General features: G+C 69.7%; 5 protein-coding genes across 7 annotated transcripts; 2 read left to right on the top strand and 3 right to left on the bottom strand.

The window, feature by feature from the left end:
• Positions 1-112: 112 nt before the first annotated feature.
• On the bottom strand, positions 113-3,764 carry SLC39A1 (solute carrier family 39 member 1). 2 transcript variants are annotated; one of them, XM_040618826.1, is made up of 4 exons: positions 3,511-3,764; positions 2,566-2,696; positions 720-1,388; positions 113-637 (listed from the first exon to the last, which is right to left on the bottom strand). In XM_040618826.1, the coding sequence occupies exons 1-3, from the start codon at positions 3,686-3,688 to the stop codon at positions 759-761; spliced, it is 939 nt and encodes a 312-aa protein (XP_040474760.1). In that variant the 5' UTR covers positions 3,689-3,764; the 3' UTR covers positions 113-637; positions 720-758. The 2 variants fall into 2 exon arrangements, with proteins under 2 accessions (XP_040474760.1, XP_040474759.1); XM_040618825.1 differs by having other exon boundaries at positions 113-1,388.
• Positions 3,765-3,884: 120 nt separating this feature from the next.
• On the top strand, positions 3,885-7,256 carry CREB3L4 (cAMP responsive element binding protein 3 like 4). 2 transcript variants are annotated; one of them, XM_040618758.1, is made up of 9 exons: positions 3,885-5,375; positions 5,508-5,718; positions 5,859-5,938; positions 6,021-6,098; positions 6,164-6,270; positions 6,354-6,422; positions 6,522-6,597; positions 6,723-6,781; positions 6,856-7,007. In XM_040618758.1, exons 1-9 carry the CDS (start codon positions 5,238-5,240, stop codon positions 6,902-6,904), a joined length of 867 nt encoding a protein of 288 aa, XP_040474692.1. In that variant the 5' UTR covers positions 3,885-5,237; the 3' UTR covers positions 6,905-7,007. The 2 variants fall into 2 exon arrangements, with proteins under 2 accessions (XP_040474692.1, XP_040474691.1); XM_040618757.1 differs by having other exon boundaries at positions 3,890-5,375; positions 6,685-6,781; positions 6,856-7,256.
• Positions 7,257-7,402: 146 nt separating this feature from the next.
• On the bottom strand, positions 7,403-8,659 carry JTB (jumping translocation breakpoint). The gene is made up of 5 exons (XM_040618928.1): positions 8,496-8,659; positions 8,363-8,403; positions 8,132-8,217; positions 7,934-8,013; positions 7,403-7,803 (listed from the first exon to the last, which is right to left on the bottom strand). Exons 1-5 carry the CDS (start codon positions 8,570-8,572, stop codon positions 7,647-7,649), a joined length of 441 nt encoding a protein of 146 aa, XP_040474862.1. The 5' UTR covers positions 8,573-8,659; the 3' UTR covers positions 7,403-7,646.
• Positions 8,660-8,918: 259 nt separating this feature from the next.
• Positions 8,919-12,059, bottom strand: RAB13 (RAB13, member RAS oncogene family). The gene is made up of 9 exons (XM_040618885.1): positions 11,933-12,059; positions 11,681-11,774; positions 10,112-10,172; positions 9,967-10,027; positions 9,739-9,816; positions 9,569-9,658; positions 9,427-9,492; positions 9,253-9,303; positions 8,919-9,166 (listed from the first exon to the last, which is right to left on the bottom strand). Exons 1-9 carry the CDS (start codon positions 12,035-12,037, stop codon positions 9,092-9,094), a joined length of 681 nt encoding a protein of 226 aa, XP_040474819.1. The 5' UTR covers positions 12,038-12,059; the 3' UTR covers positions 8,919-9,091.
• A 61-nt stretch (positions 12,060-12,120) lies between these two features.
• RPS27 (ribosomal protein S27) lies at positions 12,121-13,249 on the top strand. Its single transcript, XM_040577853.1, has 4 exons — positions 12,121-12,211; positions 12,436-12,544; positions 12,660-12,770; positions 13,023-13,249. The coding sequence occupies exons 1-4, from the start codon at positions 12,206-12,208 to the stop codon at positions 13,049-13,051; spliced, it is 255 nt and encodes an 84-aa protein (XP_040433787.1). The 5' UTR covers positions 12,121-12,205; the 3' UTR covers positions 13,052-13,249.
• The last annotated feature ends 647 nt before the right edge of the window (positions 13,250-13,896 follow it).

Below are 13,896 nucleotides of genomic sequence, written 5' to 3' on the forward strand. Positions count from 1 at the left end.
CCATATAGTCCCGGGAGTGTGTGTGTGGGGGGGGGGGGGAGGCAGTGTGACCCCCCGGGAACTGTGCCCACCCCCCCACCCCCCATATCCCCCCCAAGGCAGAGGCAGCACCTTCAGTCTAATCCTTTATTTGCTTCCTCCAACAGCATCCCCCCCCCCCCGGCGGGGGGGGACAGGGGCAGGGGGCCAGGGCTGTGCCCACCTGCGCTATAAGGCCACTTGTGGGTGTTGGTTGGGGGGGAGGGGGCATCCCCCCCACCTGGTGTGTCAAGGGGGGGCAGCACCATTCCCCCTGTGCAATGGAGAAACTGAGGCACGAGGCAGCCCCGCCCCCCCCCCCCCCCCCGCGGTGCATGGGGGGCTGGGGGCAGCTTGGCACTGACATATGGTGCAGAGGGGACCCCTGGGGGGCTGCGAGGGGGTCTCCTCCCCCATATGTGTGTAGGGGGGTCCCCTACCCCGTGGGGGATGGGGGGGGGGCCCTTACCCCATGGGAGGATAAGGGTATCCTTTACCCCATGGGGGAGGGGGTCCCCTACCCCACGTGTTGGGGGGCATTCCTTTACCCCATGGGGGATGGGGGTGTCCTTTACCCCATGTAGAGGGGGGTCCCTACCCCATGGGGGGTGGGTAGGTCCTTTACCCCATTCATGAGGGGGTCCCTACTCTGGGGGGGGGGGGGGGCTGGGTCCCCTACCCCAATGGGGGGTGGGTGGGGCCTTTACCCCATGGGGGGGTCCCTACCCCCTGTGCGGCTCTCAGATCTTGATGAAGAGGATGGCGGTGACGAGGGCGAAGCCGGCCAGCAGCAGGATGACCTTGGGGACACGATGCTGGGGGACCCCCAACTCCTGGGGCAAAATCTCCAGGAAGGTGACGTAGAGGAAGGTCCCGGCCGCCAGCCCCTCCAGCACCCCCCGGCACAAGCGCTGCCGCGGCCCCGCGCCCGCCGCCACCGCCACCCCCAGCCCCACACCCAAGGGCGTCATGGTGGCGAAGAGCAGCAGGCAGCCCAGCACGGCGGGTGGGCGCAGGCGGGCGCGCAGCAGCCGCAGCACCAGGCTGAATGCCACCGCGCACTTGTGCAGCAGCAGGGCCAGGCAGACGCGCAGCACGGCCCCCCCCGCCTCCTGCAGCCCCACCGCCAGCCCCTCCAGCACCGCGTGCAGCGCCAGCGCCAACACCAGCAAACCGGCCCGGATGGCACCGCGGGCCCCCACCGGGGCGGGGGGCGCCGGGGAAGGGGCTTGGATGGAGGCGGAGGGCAGCAGAGCTCGGGTCTCATCCGGCGGGGGTCCTGGCTCCCGCTGCGCCAGCGCCACCTGCTCCAGCACCAGCACCAGGAAGAAGCCCATGGCCAGGATGAACTCGGGCAAGGGGAACTGCAGCTGCGGGGGGGGGGAGAGGGGGCTCAGGGTCTGCCTGCGCCTGCGCCCTGCCTGCGCCCTGCCTGCACCCTCCCTGCGCCCAGCACTGCCTGCGCCCTGCCTGCACCCTCCCTGCGCCCAGCACTGCCTGCACCCTGCCTGCGCCCTGCCTGCACCCTCCCTGCGCCCAGCACTGCCTGCGCCCTGCCTGCGCCCAGCACTGCCTGCGCCCTGCCTGCGCCCAGCACTGCCTGCGCCCAGCACTGCCTGCACCCTGCCTGCGCCCAGCACTGCCTGCGCCCTGCCTGCACCCAGCACTGCCTGCACCCTGCCTGTGCCTGCGCCCTCCCTGCGCCCAGCACTGCCTGCGCCCTGCCTGCGCCCTCCCTGCGCCCTGCCTGCGCCCAGCACTGCCTGCACCCTGCCTGTGCCTGCGCCCTCCCTGCGCCCTGCCTGCGCCCTCCCTGCACCCTGCCTGCGCCCTGCCTGCGCCCTGCCTGCGCCCTGCCTGCGCCCAGCACTGCCTTGCCTGCGCCCTGCCTGTGCCTGGCCCTGCCTGTGCCTGCACCCTGCCTGCACCCTGCCTGTACCCTGCCTGCAGCCGGCCCTGCCTGCGCCCGCCCGGCGGTGGCTGCCGGGAAGCCCCGGGCAGAGGGAGGCTCTTTCCATGAGTCACGGCAGGACACGAGGCCCCTCCGGCTCCGCTGGCCCCTCCCGGCTGCTTCGCTGACCGCGGCCCCCCCGTCCCTGTCCCTGTCCTGCCCTAGTGTCCCACCCACCCCCACCCCCGTCTCGTCCCCCCCTGCCCCGCCATCCCCCTCCCCTCCATCCCGTCCCCGCGCTATCCCTCCTCACTGTGCCATCCCTATTGTCCCCTCCCCACTGTCCCCCCAACCATCCCCTCCCCACTGACACACACCCAGGCCACCCCCTCCCCACTGTCGTCACCGTCGTGTCCCCCCCTCAGCCATCCCCTCGCCACTGTCCCCCCTTGGATGTCCCCTCCCTACTGACCACCCCCCCCCGGCCACTCCCCCCCCCCCCCACTGTCCCAGCACAGCTGACCCCCCACCCCAGCCAGAACTGCTGACCCCAACCCCGGGGCCAGGGACAGCAGGTCACCCCGTGGCAGAGCCGGGGTCCCCCTGGGCAGGGTCCCCGGGGGAGGCAGGAGCCGGGGGGTCCCGGGGGGGCTCACCGTGATGCGCAGCCCCTCCAGCGCCGCGCTGATGCTGGCCAGGTAGTCGGGCAGGAGGTCGAGCAGGCAGGTGGCCAGGAAGACGCCGCCGGCGAAGCAGCTCACCAGGCTGAGCACCGGGCTGCGGGAGTCTGCGGGGCAGGGGGGCTGAGACCCCCGCCGAGACCCCCCACAACAGCCCAGCACCCACCCGGCTCTGCCCACAGTGACAGCCCTGTCCCCAGCTGGTCCCAGACGCCCAGGACCACTCTAGACTCCCCAAAACCTTGAGAGCCCTGGACCTTCTGCTGGGACCCCAAGATCCCGGAGACCCCCAGGCCCCCTGGGCCCCCTCTGGACCCTCTGAACCTCTGGGACCCCCCTGGACCCTCCCAGACTCCTCAGGACACTCTGGACATCGTCTGCCCCTCCAGGACCCCCCCAAAACGCCAGGACCCCCCATACATCCCCAACCCCCCCAAAAACCTGAGATGTCCAGACACCTCCAAGCCCCCTGGTACCCCCAGCCCCTCTAAACCCCTGGGATTCCCCTGAGACCCCCCAGCCCCCTACAACCCCAAGACCCCTGGCCCTCCAGGCCCCCCCAGCCCCCTACACCCCTGATACCCCCAGTCCCCCCAGGACCCCCCAGCCCCCTACACTCCGGCCACCCCCGGCCCCCCCAGCCCCCTACACCCCTGCCACCCCCGGACCCCCAGCCCCCCTGGGACCCCTCAGCACTCCTAACACCCTGGGTCCCCCAGGCCTCCCCGGACCCCCTGCACCTCTGACACCCCAGGCCCCCTGGGACCCCCCAGACCCCTACACCCTTGACACCCCAGCCCCACCGGGACCCCCCCAGTAACCCCGGGACCCCCCAGACCCCTACACCCTTGACACCCCAGCCCCCCCGGGACCCCCCAGCCCCCCGCCCCCCCAGGCCCCCCTGCCCCCCGCCCCCCGTACCGGCGGCGCCCGGGGGCTGGCGGAAGCAGCAGAGCGGGCCGAGCCCGCAGGCCAGCGGCAGTAGCAGCAGCAGCAGCAGCGAACCCAGCTTCGCCTCCAGCCCGGGCGGGGGGCGCGGGGCCGTGCCGGGGCTCCAGGCCAGCTGCGCCCCCCCGCCGGGCCCGGGCCCCGCCGCCATCCCGCCGCGCTCCGCCTCAGCGCCCACCGCGGGCACGATCCGTCCCGCCGCCTCCGCGCTCCGCTCCGCCGGGGGGGCCGGGGCTGCGGGGGGCGGGACGGGGGGGGCGGTCAGGGCCGGCCCCCGGCCCGGTGAGTCACACCCCGCTGCCCCCGGCCCGCGCCCCCCCACGCCGCGCCCCCCCGCTCCGCTGCCCCGGCAGGCTGGGAGGGGCAGCCCTGGGGCCGGGATCAGGGGCAGGGACCGGGAGCGGGATCAGGGACCCGGGATCAAGGGCAGGGACCGGGATCGTGGACCCGGGACCGGGATCTAGAGCAGGGACCGCGAGCAGGGACCGGAATCGGGGATCTGGGACCGGGATCAAGGGCAGGGACCGGGATCGGGGACCCGGGACCGGGATCTAGAGCAGGGACCGCGAGCAGGGACCGGGATCGGGATCGGGGACCGGGAGCGGGATCAGAGGCCCGGGACCGGGATAAAGGGCAGGGATCCGGATCGGGGCCCGGGAGCGGGGGCCCGGGAGCGGGGGCCCGGGACCGGGATCAAGGACAGGGACTGGGATCAGGATCGGGGGACCAGGACTGGGATCGAGGACCCGGAACCAGGATCAGGAAGAGGGGATAAGGGACTGGGATCGGGGAACCCGAAACCAGGGATCATATACCGGGACTGGACCGGGATCGAGATGAAGGACCGGGAGCGGGGATCAAGTACCGGGACTGGACCGGGATCGAGATGAAGGACCGGGAGCAGGGATCAAGTACCGGGACTGGACCAGGATCGGGATGAAGGACCGGGAGCGGGGATCAAGTACCGGGACTGGGGACCCAGCACCGGGAATTCGAGGCCGGGATCAAGGATCGGGGACGGGGACCGAGGCCCGGGATCGGGGGCCGGTCCAAGGTCCCGGTGTCGTGGCCCCCCCGGCCCCCCCGCACTCACCGATCTCTACATCGTATCCGCGCGGCCACGGCGCTCCAGGGGGCGGAGCCGCCACCGCGCTCGTAGCCAATAGAGACGCGGAACACCCCGCCAGCGGCGCTGAGTGACAGGCACGGCAGCCAATAGGAAGCGAGCGAGCTGGGCGCGGCGCGGCTGCCCCGGGGCCGGTCGGTGGGTTCCCCGCACCCCCCCCCCCCCCCCCCGTTACCGGCGGGGGGGACCGCACCGGCCCGGCTCTGCAGCCACCGGCCGCTGCCGCCAACCGGCCCCCGGGCCCGGGGTCCCGGTTCCGCCGCGGCCTCCGGGACTCGGTACCGGGGCAGCCCCAGCCCGGCTGCCCCCGGTAGCCCCCCCGGCCCCCCGCTGTGCCCTGGTAGAGGCGGCGGAGGGCGGGGAGTCCGGCCCTACCGGGGTGAGGCTCCGGGGCGGGCCTTGGCGGGGCCGGCCCAGGATACCGGAGATCCTGGTGCGCGGCCCAGGGCCGGCTGCGCCACCGGGGACCGGGGCACCCCGAGGAGAGCCTGGCGGGGCGCCCGGATCTGGTGGGAGCAGCACCCGCGGCACCCGGTCCCGGAGGGGCCCCGGCGGCCCCCGCTCCCACCCGGTGATGGAGCCGGAGGCCCCGGAGCCGCCAGGCAGCCTCGGCCCGGGCCCCAGCTTCCCCGAGCCCCCCTTCCCCAGCTCGGTCCCGTCTCCCGGCGGCACGGAGTCGGCCTTCGAGGGCTGGCTGCTCCCCGAGGATGGCGTGAGTTGGTGTCGAGGGGGAGCACGGCAGAGAGGAGCCCCCTGAGGGGCGCCGGAGCCCAGGGGGTCCCCGTGAGCCCCGGGGGTCCCCGTCTCCCCAGCGTGCCCCCTGCCAGCATCTCTCCGGCCACAGGGGAGTGAAGCCGAGGAGCTGCTGCAGCTGATGGTGAACCCTGACGACATCTGCGGCCTGGGTGGCCACCTCACCTCCTCAGGTAGCCACGGCTCCCAGGATTCTGGCCTGGAGCCCCCCCAGCCTGAGGAGCCCCCCGCTGCCGCTCTCTGCGAGGTGGTCTGCGACCTCAGCACCCCCCTGCACGGCCACGTTGTCTCCATCCAGCTGGGTCAGTGGGGTTTGGCCCCCAGCAGGGCTCAGCCCAGGGGGCCGCATCCTGCCGGCGCGGCAGCGGGCAGGGAGCAGAGCGGCTCCCGGGGTCCAGGCGGGCAGGAGCAGGCAGAGCATTGCTGCCTCTCCCCTTTGCAGACAACTGGCTGTGCCCCCCACTGCTCCCCAGCTCCTGCGGCATCAACGAGCTGCCTGCCGTACCCCTGCCCAGCCCCACAGTGAGTCCCCAGAGCCCCCCTCGTGCCCCCCTGCTGCCCAGCACCCCCCACCCGTCCCCACGCACGCCCCATCTCTCGGCAGCTGTGCCTGACGGAGGAGGAGAAGCGGCTGCTGGCGCAAGAGGGGGTGACGCTGCCCAGCACCCTGCCCCTCACTGAGGTACAGTGGGGGGGGTGGGGGCTGGGGGGTGGTGTGGGGCAGGGCTGACCCCTCTGCCTCCCCAGGCCGAGGAACGGATCCTAAAGAAAGTGAGAAGAAAGATCCGGAATAAGCGGTCGGCCCAGGACAGCCGGCGGAGGAAAAAGGAGTACCTGGACGGGCTGGAGAGCAGGTGGGTGGCAGCAGCACCAGGAGCCGCTATGTCCCCTGTGTCCTGGCATGTCCCCTCACCTGTCCCCGTCTCTGCCCGGGCAGGGCAGCCGCATGCTCAGCACAGAACCAGGAGCTGCGGAAAAAAGTCCAGGAGCTGGAGAAGCACAATGGGTGAGCGCGGCACAGGGGCCACCGGGATGGGCACGGCACCAGGGTAAGTGTGGGAGAGGGGGCACCGGGCAAGGCGCCCCCCAACCCCTTGTCCCACAGGTCCCTGCTGCGGCAGCTGCAGGCGCTGATCAAGCAGACGTCCAACAAAGCCGCCCAGACTGGCACCTGTGTCCTGGTACGGCACATGCCCCGCAGTCCCCCTGTGCACACCAGCATCCCCCAGCACCGCTCGGTGGCACACAGCTCCTGTCCCCCCCCACAGATCCTGTTGCTCTCTCTCGGACTCATCCTCTTCCCCAGCTACAGCCCCTTCCACCGTGGCACAGGGGCCATGCAAGGCAGCAACAGGCCCACTGGAGGTAACGGGGAGGCTGCTGGGGTGTGCCCCCCCCCGCCCCAGCACTGCCCACCCTGGCATTCCCTGTTCCTGCAGTGATTTCCAGGAACATCCTGACCCAGGGCGAACTGCTGGGACTGCCTGAAGCCCCGTTCCCTGCGTCAGGGTCACTGTGGGTGGAAGACCCAGGACCTGCCGTGGAGGATGGAGCTGAGGGGGGGCAGGGGGATGGGAGGCGCCCCCCCAGCAGGGAACTGGGCACCAACTCAAGCCAGGTACCCCCAGGGGATGCAGGGACTCTGGCAAGGGCAGCAAAACTGGGACACGGTGACGAGATGTGACAGACAGCAGAGAGCTGTCCATCCTCTGGGGCCCTGGGAGCTGCCCCCGGATGGGGAACACCCAGTCCAGCCCAGGCAGGGGGTGCTGGATGTGGCCCCCCCCCACCCCTGGCAGCTCTGTGCACTGGTGAATAAAACCATGCCTGGTTTGCACCACACCGCGTGTTGGAGGGTCAGCACTGAGCTCGTGTCGCTGCCTGTGGGATAGGGACCCCCTCTGGGCTCCAACGGGGGAGCGGAGCCAGTGGCACAGCCCTGCGTCACTCCTGTCCCCCCAGGGACAAACGCCAACATTGTTCCGGTGACAACGGTCAGGATTTATTACACACCACACCCCCCGGGGGCCACCCCCCGGGCAGGCAGGGCACCCCTCAGCCAGTCCCATGGGATGCCCCAGCAGTGTCCAAGGCAGCAGAGGGCAGCTCCGGGCAGGACTCCACATTCACAGAGTGGGGCAGGGCCAGCCCCAGGGCACCCGTTTCTCCTTCCAGCCTCCTGGGGGCTGCGGGCAAGCAGAGTCCTCCGCTCCAGGGCAGCCGGGCTCTGCTAAATGGACTCGATCTGCTTGCGGACCTTCTCCAGGGCCTTCCTGTCCAGCACGCGCTGGCGACACACCACCAGCACCGCGAAGACGGTGGCAACGCACATCATGGTACCCACAAACCTCCAGAAAACATGCGCCTCCATCACTGCGGAGCGACAGCTGCACCCACAGGGAGCGTTATGAACAAACACCACAGGGAAGAGCCTCAGCCCCAAATCCCATCCGATCTCCCCGTGACCTCCCAGGGGCTCGCAGCTGCCCCATTCCCCTGCTCAGAGCATGCACCCACCTCTTATACTCATCTCTCTTGGATGTGGCACAGTTGATCTTCTCAATGAAGCCCGTGGGGCTGCACTGCGATATTGTTTTCTGCAACCGAAAGAGGCCCATCAGTGGCTGTGTCAGGGCAGTACCGGCCCCCCCGACCCCCCAGCCCCAGCCCACCAGGTGAGGAGGTGAGCACAGCGCCTCCGCTGCCGGTACTCACCATCTGGAAGCTAGAGCAGCGGGTGCACTCCTGTGCCACCACAAAATCCTCCACACGCCAGCACAGAGTGGCCACCACCGGGCTCACTGCGGAGAGAGCATGGCTGCTGAGCACCAGCCTGGCCTGAGGCCCTGGCCCTGCCCCGTGGCGCCACGAGCCCCGCAACACCGCAGGCCCCCGGCCCCGGAGCGCCCCACATCCCCGGCCCTGCAGCACTGGCCCCGCACTCACCCGAGCGCTTCTCGTCGCCCACTGCCATCGCCGCCGCCGGCCTGCGGAGAGAGCAGAGACGCCGTGAGGGCCGCGCTCCGGGCCTGCCCGCGCCGCGTTCCCCCCCTCCCCGAGCCCCCGGCCGCCCGCTCACCGCAGCCCGCAGACCAGGGCGCCCAACACGGCGTAAAGGGCGCAGCAGCGCGGCCCGGCGCGGGCCCGAGGCCCCATCGGCGCGGCGGAACTACCGCACCGAGCCCCGACTCTCTGGCAGCGCCACCATCTTGACGCGCGGGGGCCGATGGGAGGAGCGCGGACCGACGGGAAGGGCGGGGTCAGCGGGAGGCGTGGTCTACGGCGGAGGCGGGGCTTGAGTCACGGAGCGTTGAGGAAAGGGGCGCGGCTTATGCAATGGGCGGTACTTTCAGCGAATGGGCGTGGCTTTGGAGCAAGGGGGCGTGGCTCCAGCCGGCGCTCTCCCCGGGGCTCGCCCCACCGCCCCCAGGCCCATTCCCCCCACCGGGCCCGTTCCCACCCGCCCCCCTCCGCGTCCCCAACAGAGACACCAGAGACGGGGCAAGGCACAAGCTGGGCTTTATGGCACAAGGTGTGGACCGGGGGCGGTCAGCCCCCAGCCCTGCTCCGACCAGGAGCCCCCCGGACACCTTCCCCCCAGTCCCGGAGAGGCGCCCGCGCTGCCCCGGGGCAGGCGGGGGGAGCGGTGGCAGTGGGGGGGGGAGACAGGTGCCCCTACACGAGGGAGCATTTACCCCCGGCCTTCCTCGGGGGGCCAGGTTCCAGCAGGGGCCTGCTGCTGCTGGGGGCCTGGAAGAGGGAGGGGAGGAGGTCAGGGTGGGGGCCAGAGCAGAGGGGGGTCCCTCGCCCGGCCCCCCTGTCCCAGTCCCACTCACCGCTTTCCGGGAGGATTTCTGCAAGATGTCCCGCGCCAGCGTGCTGAAGGCCTAGGGAGAGGGGATGCTCAGAGGCGTCAGTGCTCAGAGACCCCCCCTGGGGCTGGGGGACCTCCTCTGCCCCTCCTTTGGGGGGCATGCGGCCCCCCCTTTGCATCTGGAGCCCCTTCTCACCTCCTCCACGTTCACGCTGGACTTGGCACTGGTCTCGAAGAAGCGGATCCCGTGCTCCTTCGCCAGCTGCCGGACAAGGGGACCCCTGTTTGACCAGGGTGCTGGGGGGACCCCCCCCTCAGCCCCACAGTGCCCCCCCTACCTTCTCAGCCTCATCCCGCTGCACTTTGCGCTTGCCCTCCATGTCACACTTGTTGCCAATGAGGAGACGCTCAACCCCGGCAGAGGCGTTCTGCAGGCAGGAGAGGACGGGCAGGACCCCAGCCCCCCAAATCCCCCTGCCCTGTGCCCCCAGCCCCCGTGCACACCCACCTCCTTGATGCTTTTCATCCAGTTTTGAATATTCTCGAAGGATTTCTCATCAGTGATATCATACACCAGGATGATGCCCTGCCAGGATGGCACAGTGAGTGGGGCAGGGACTCTCTGCCTGGGTTTCGGGGGGGGGGGGGGGGGGGTTTCCTCATCCCTAGGCAGGCACGGTCCCCCCTAGAGCTGCCCCAGCCCTTTGGGGGGCTGCTGGCACCCCCTGCACCGTACCACAGCTCCACGGTAATAGGCTGTTGTGATGGTTTTGAAACGCTCTTGTCCCGCTGTGTCCCTGTGGGAGAGGCAGGGGAGGGGGGTGAGGTGGCCTGGGGGGGCTTGGGGAGGGACCCCAATTCCCCCCCCCCCATCCACTTACCAGACCTGCAGCTTGATCTTCTTCCCGTCGATGTCCACCGTCCGGATTTTGAAGTCAATCCCTGGGAAGGAAGGAGAGAGACAGGGACCGGTGATGCACCAGCACCGGGAGGGGATGCCATAAACACCTCCACTCCCAGTCCCAGTCTCCAGTTTCCTAGTAACCATCTGGCATCTGGGAATGGGGGTGGGGGTGTGTGTGTGGGGGGGCCAAAGTCCAGGCCTGGCACCGGCTGCAGTGGGTGGGAGAGGGTGAGCTGCATCCCCAATCCCACCGTCCGTGGCATCCCTGCAGGACGGCATCACCCCACACAGCTGCCCACGCTGCTGCCCATGTCGTGGCAGGAGAAGAGACCACCGGACCCCCCCCCATCAATTAGACCAGTGCCAAAGGCTGGCAGATGTGTCCCCCCCGACCAAATCCCGCATCTCTACAACCCCCCCAGGCTCAGCCCTGTTTCAGAGGCTGAAGCAGGCGAGGAGGAAGAGGAGGAGGAAGGGCCAGAGCAGGCGCTGGAGTTTATGGCATGGGCCGTGGCGGGGCGGCTGCTCCAGGCTCAGGAAACGGCTTTACCAGCGCGGTGGGAGCGCGGAGGCGGCCGGGGCGGCGCGCACCGGGGTCACGGCTCGCTGGCGGTGCAGGGCAGGATCAGCGTCGAGCCGCGGCCGGCAGCAGCGTGCCACGCCGGCTTCCCTGCGCATGCAGCCCCTGGAAATGGCTTCGGCCTGCCGTTCGCTGGTTGGCGTGAGGCACGGAGCTGCCGGTGGCATTCCCAGTGCCATTCCCAGTGCCATTCCCAGTGCCATTCCCAGTGGCGGTGCTGGGGTCCGGGGAAGGATGAGCGGGACAGCGGCTGCCCCCCACCCTTGTCCGGCCACCCGGGGTGTGTGGAGGGGAGCTGGGGGGAAGGGGGGAGGCACGGCTCCCAGAGCTGGAGGTCCTGCGGGGTCCAGGGGGGGATCCCAGTGGATCCCTGGTGAGTCCTGGGTGAAGGTCCCTGGTGAGTCCCGGGGGGATCCCAGTGAGTCCCGAGGCCGGGGTCCCAGTGGGCTCCCGGGGAGGGGCTCCCCGGTGGGTGCTGAGGGGGTTTCCCGGTGAGTCTTGGGTGGGGGTCCCAGGTGGTCCCCGTGGGGATCCCCGGTGGATCCCAGATAGGGAACCCCAGTGAGTCTTGGGGGTGTCCCGGTGACTGAGTCCCGGGGTGGGGGGTCTTGCTGGCTCCTGAGGGGGGTCCCAGTGAGTCCTGCGGCCAGAGGTTCCCAGTGAGTCCTGGATCGGGGTCCCGGGGGGTCCCAGGGCTGGGGGTCCCGGTGAGTCCCTGACGGGGCTCCCGTACAGGATCCCCACTGGGTCCCAGACTGGGGGTCCCGGTGAATGAGTCGGGGGGGGGCACCCCGGTAAGTCGGGGGGGGGGGTCCCGGGTGGGGTCCTCGGTGCGTCCTGGGGCTGGGGGTCCCGCCGAGTCCCTGACGGGCTCCCGGACAGGATCCCCGGTGGGTCCCGGGGGGATCTCGGTGAGCGAGCCCGAGGGGGGTCTCGGGGGGGGTCCCGGGGGTACCGCTCACTCACCGATGGTGGAGATGTAGGTGCTGGTGAAGTTGTCCTCGGCGAAGCGGATGATGAGGCAGGTCTTGCCCACGCCGCTGTCCCCGATCAGCAGCAGCTTGAAGAGGTGGTCGTAGGCCTTGGCCATGGCCCCCGCCCGCCGCCGGGCCGCTCGCCCCCGCCGCCGCCCCCCGGGACCCGGCCCGGCCCCGGCCCCCGCCCACCCCCCCGAGGCGGGGACTCGCCCCGAGCCCGGCCTCGCCGCCATGACGTTACCGTGACGCCACCGGGGGAGCAACCGCCCTCACGGCTCCCGCGGCCTCCTCCCTCCCACAGGCGCCTCTCCCGAGCTGGCGGCGGGAGAGCCGACCTTTCCAACATGGCCGCCCCCAGCGCCCTTCCAATATGGCCGCCCCCAGCGCTCTTCAAACATGGCCGCCCCCAGCGGCCGCGCCTCACTTCCGCCCGTGCGGGGAAACCCCTCAGCGGATATAGCGGCGCCTGCTTCCGGCCTGCCCCCTTTTCGGTCGCGGCTGCCTCCACGCCAACATGCCTGTGAGCGCGGCCCCAGGCCTGGCCCCCGCCCGCCGCCCCCACGCCGGGCCGGGCCGGGGCCACGCACAGCGGCACGGGAGGGGGAGGCTGAGGGGGGGAGGGCAGGCCCGGTTGTGGGCCCGGCGGGGCCGCGGGGGTGGGCCGTGCCCGCCGCCATCTCCCCGGCGGGGGCCCCAAGATGGCGGCGGGCGGGGGCCGGGCGCTAACCGGGCTTGTCCCCGCAGCTGGCCAAGGACTTGCTGCACCCTTCCCCTGAGGAGGAGAAGAGGAAGCACAAGAAGAAGCGGCTGGTGCAGAGCCCCAACTCCTACTTCATGGACGTCAAGTGCCCGGGTAGGGCGGTGGGACGGGACGGGACGGGGGGCGGCGGGGAGGGCCCGGCGGCTGGGGGGGGCAGCGGGCCCCGGGGCCCCTCGGCCCCCCCTCCGAGCTCCCTCCTCGCTTGCAGGTTGCTACAAGATCACTACCGTCTTCAGCCACGCTCAGACCGTCGTTTTGTGCGTGGGCTGCTCCACCGTGCTGTGCCAGCCCACCGGGGGCAAGGCGAGGCTGACAGAAGGTGGGGAGGGGGGCGGCTTATCGCCCGGGGCGAGGGGGGGGGGGCTGGGGGAGCTGTCGTTCTTCTGGGCTGGAAGGTTTTTAAAAGCTACTGACAGGCGCTTCCAGAATGGGGGTGGTGCTTTTATCTTAAAACAAGGAGAAACGTGCTGAACTGCGAGACCCCCGGGGTGGGGGCTGGGGTGGGTGGGTGGGTGGGGGTTGAGGGGGCTGCAGCCTTTCTGACCCCTCTCCCTGGCTTTTCTTCCCTCAGGCTGCTCTTTCAGGCGAAAGCAGCATTAAGCACGGGGAGCGCGGATGGAGGTGACTTGCACAGAGCGCACGGCGCGCGAGGGCAGGGGCTGCCGCCGCAGAGCTGCGTCTCCAGGCCCGGCCCGAGCGGGTCTCCACGGAAAGGCCAGCTGCAAATGTGATTTTCATACTGTCCCCGTAGCCCTACCCATCTCGCCGCCAATAAATTTTGGATAAAATACATACAAACCCATTGCTTTCAGTGCTCTGGTTCTTCCCTGCAAGAGAAGGGTGGATTGACAGTAGTTCTGAAGCTTTTTTCTTTTTTTTTTTTTTTTATCTCCCTCTGGCAGTTAAGTGCTGGGAGATGACACTGGAGACAAACAAAATGCTTGCTTTTATTCAGGTCAGAAACAACAAAACCACCTCTGAGTGTGCAGCGTAGGATCTCGACGCTGTCATGGCGTGTTCTCCACGCGTAGGGACCGAATCCTCTACGATCCAGAGCCCCGTCCCAGTCTGGTTTCACAGTGGAAACCTGCAGGAGGGTGGAAATATCCCACAAGGAAGGAAATCCAGGGAGGCTGCTCTGAATGGCCGAGTATTCCCAGAGAGCTGCCTTCAAGTAGCGCTACTAGAGTCACATCCAGGTTTCCTTCTTTGTCCCCTCAGCCCAAGGGGTGACCGCTCGAGAGAAGCGATCGCTGTCAGATTCACTTGTTTAAAATTTTCCAGAGCTCAGGAATGCAAAAAGCAGACGTATTACACGGCCTTAAAACTCACAAAGGGAAAAAAAATATGTTTCTGCTGTCCATACATGTTAATTACGGAGCCATAATCCTCCTTTGCTTACTGGGGAATGTAACGGCTGAAACAGCCACGAATCTGCCCTTAAC

The sequence above is a fragment of the Falco naumanni genome, chromosome 20, assembly GCF_017639655.2.
Source record: "Falco naumanni isolate bFalNau1 chromosome 20, bFalNau1.pat, whole genome shotgun sequence".
NCBI lineage: Eukaryota > Metazoa > Chordata > Aves > Falconiformes > Falconidae > Falco > Falco naumanni.

Coding starts and splice junctions, on each gene's coding strand:
- RPS27 (XM_040577853.1), top strand. Junction 12,545..12,659: donor CATGGACGTCAAGTGCCCGG/GTAGGGCGGTGG, acceptor CCTCGCTTGCAG/GTTGCTACAAGATCACTACC. Junction 12,771..13,022: donor CAAGGCGAGGCTGACAGAAG/GTGGGGAGGGGG, acceptor TTCTTCCCTCAG/GCTGCTCTTTCAGGCGAAAG.
- SLC39A1 (XM_040618826.1), bottom strand. CDS start 3,688: ATGGCGGCGGGGCCCGGGCCCGGCGGGGGGGCGCAGCTGGCCTGGAGC. Junction 2,697..3,510: donor CCAGCCCCCGGGCGCCGCCG/GTACGGGGGGCG, acceptor CCTGCCCCGCAG/ACTCCCGCAGCCCGGTGCTC. Junction 1,389..2,565: donor TGGAGGGGCTGCGCATCACG/GTGAGCCCCCCC, acceptor CCCCCCCCGCAG/CTGCAGTTCCCCTTGCCCGA.
- RAB13 (XM_040618885.1), bottom strand. CDS start 12,037: ATGTTGGAAAGGTCGGCTCTCCCGCCGCCAGCTCGGGAGAGGCGCCTG. Junction 10,028..10,111: donor AAGATCAAGCTGCAGGTCTG/GTAAGTGGATGG, acceptor CCTCTCCCACAG/GGACACAGCGGGACAAGAGC. Junction 9,167..9,252: donor AGAAATCCTCCCGGAAAGCG/GTGAGTGGGACT, acceptor TCCCTCTTCCAG/GCCCCCAGCAGCAGCAGGCC.
- CREB3L4 (XM_040618757.1), top strand. CDS start 5,238: ATGGAGCCGGAGGCCCCGGAGCCGCCAGGCAGCCTCGGCCCGGGCCCC. Junction 6,271..6,353: donor CTGGACGGGCTGGAGAGCAG/GTGGGTGGCAGC, acceptor CTGCCCGGGCAG/GGCAGCCGCATGCTCAGCAC. Junction 6,598..6,684: donor AGACTGGCACCTGTGTCCTG/GTACGGCACATG, acceptor CCCCCCCCACAG/ATCCTGTTGCTCTCTCTCGG.
- JTB (XM_040618928.1), bottom strand. CDS start 8,572: ATGGGGCCTCGGGCCCGCGCCGGGCCGCGCTGCTGCGCCCTTTACGCC. Junction 8,404..8,495: donor GCCCTGGTCTGCGGGCTGCG/GTGAGCGGGCGG, acceptor CTCTCTCCGCAG/GCCGGCGGCGGCGATGGCAG. Junction 8,014..8,131: donor GCTGCTCTAGCTTCCAGATG/GTGAGTACCGGC, acceptor TTTCGGTTGCAG/AAAACAATATCGCAGTGCAG.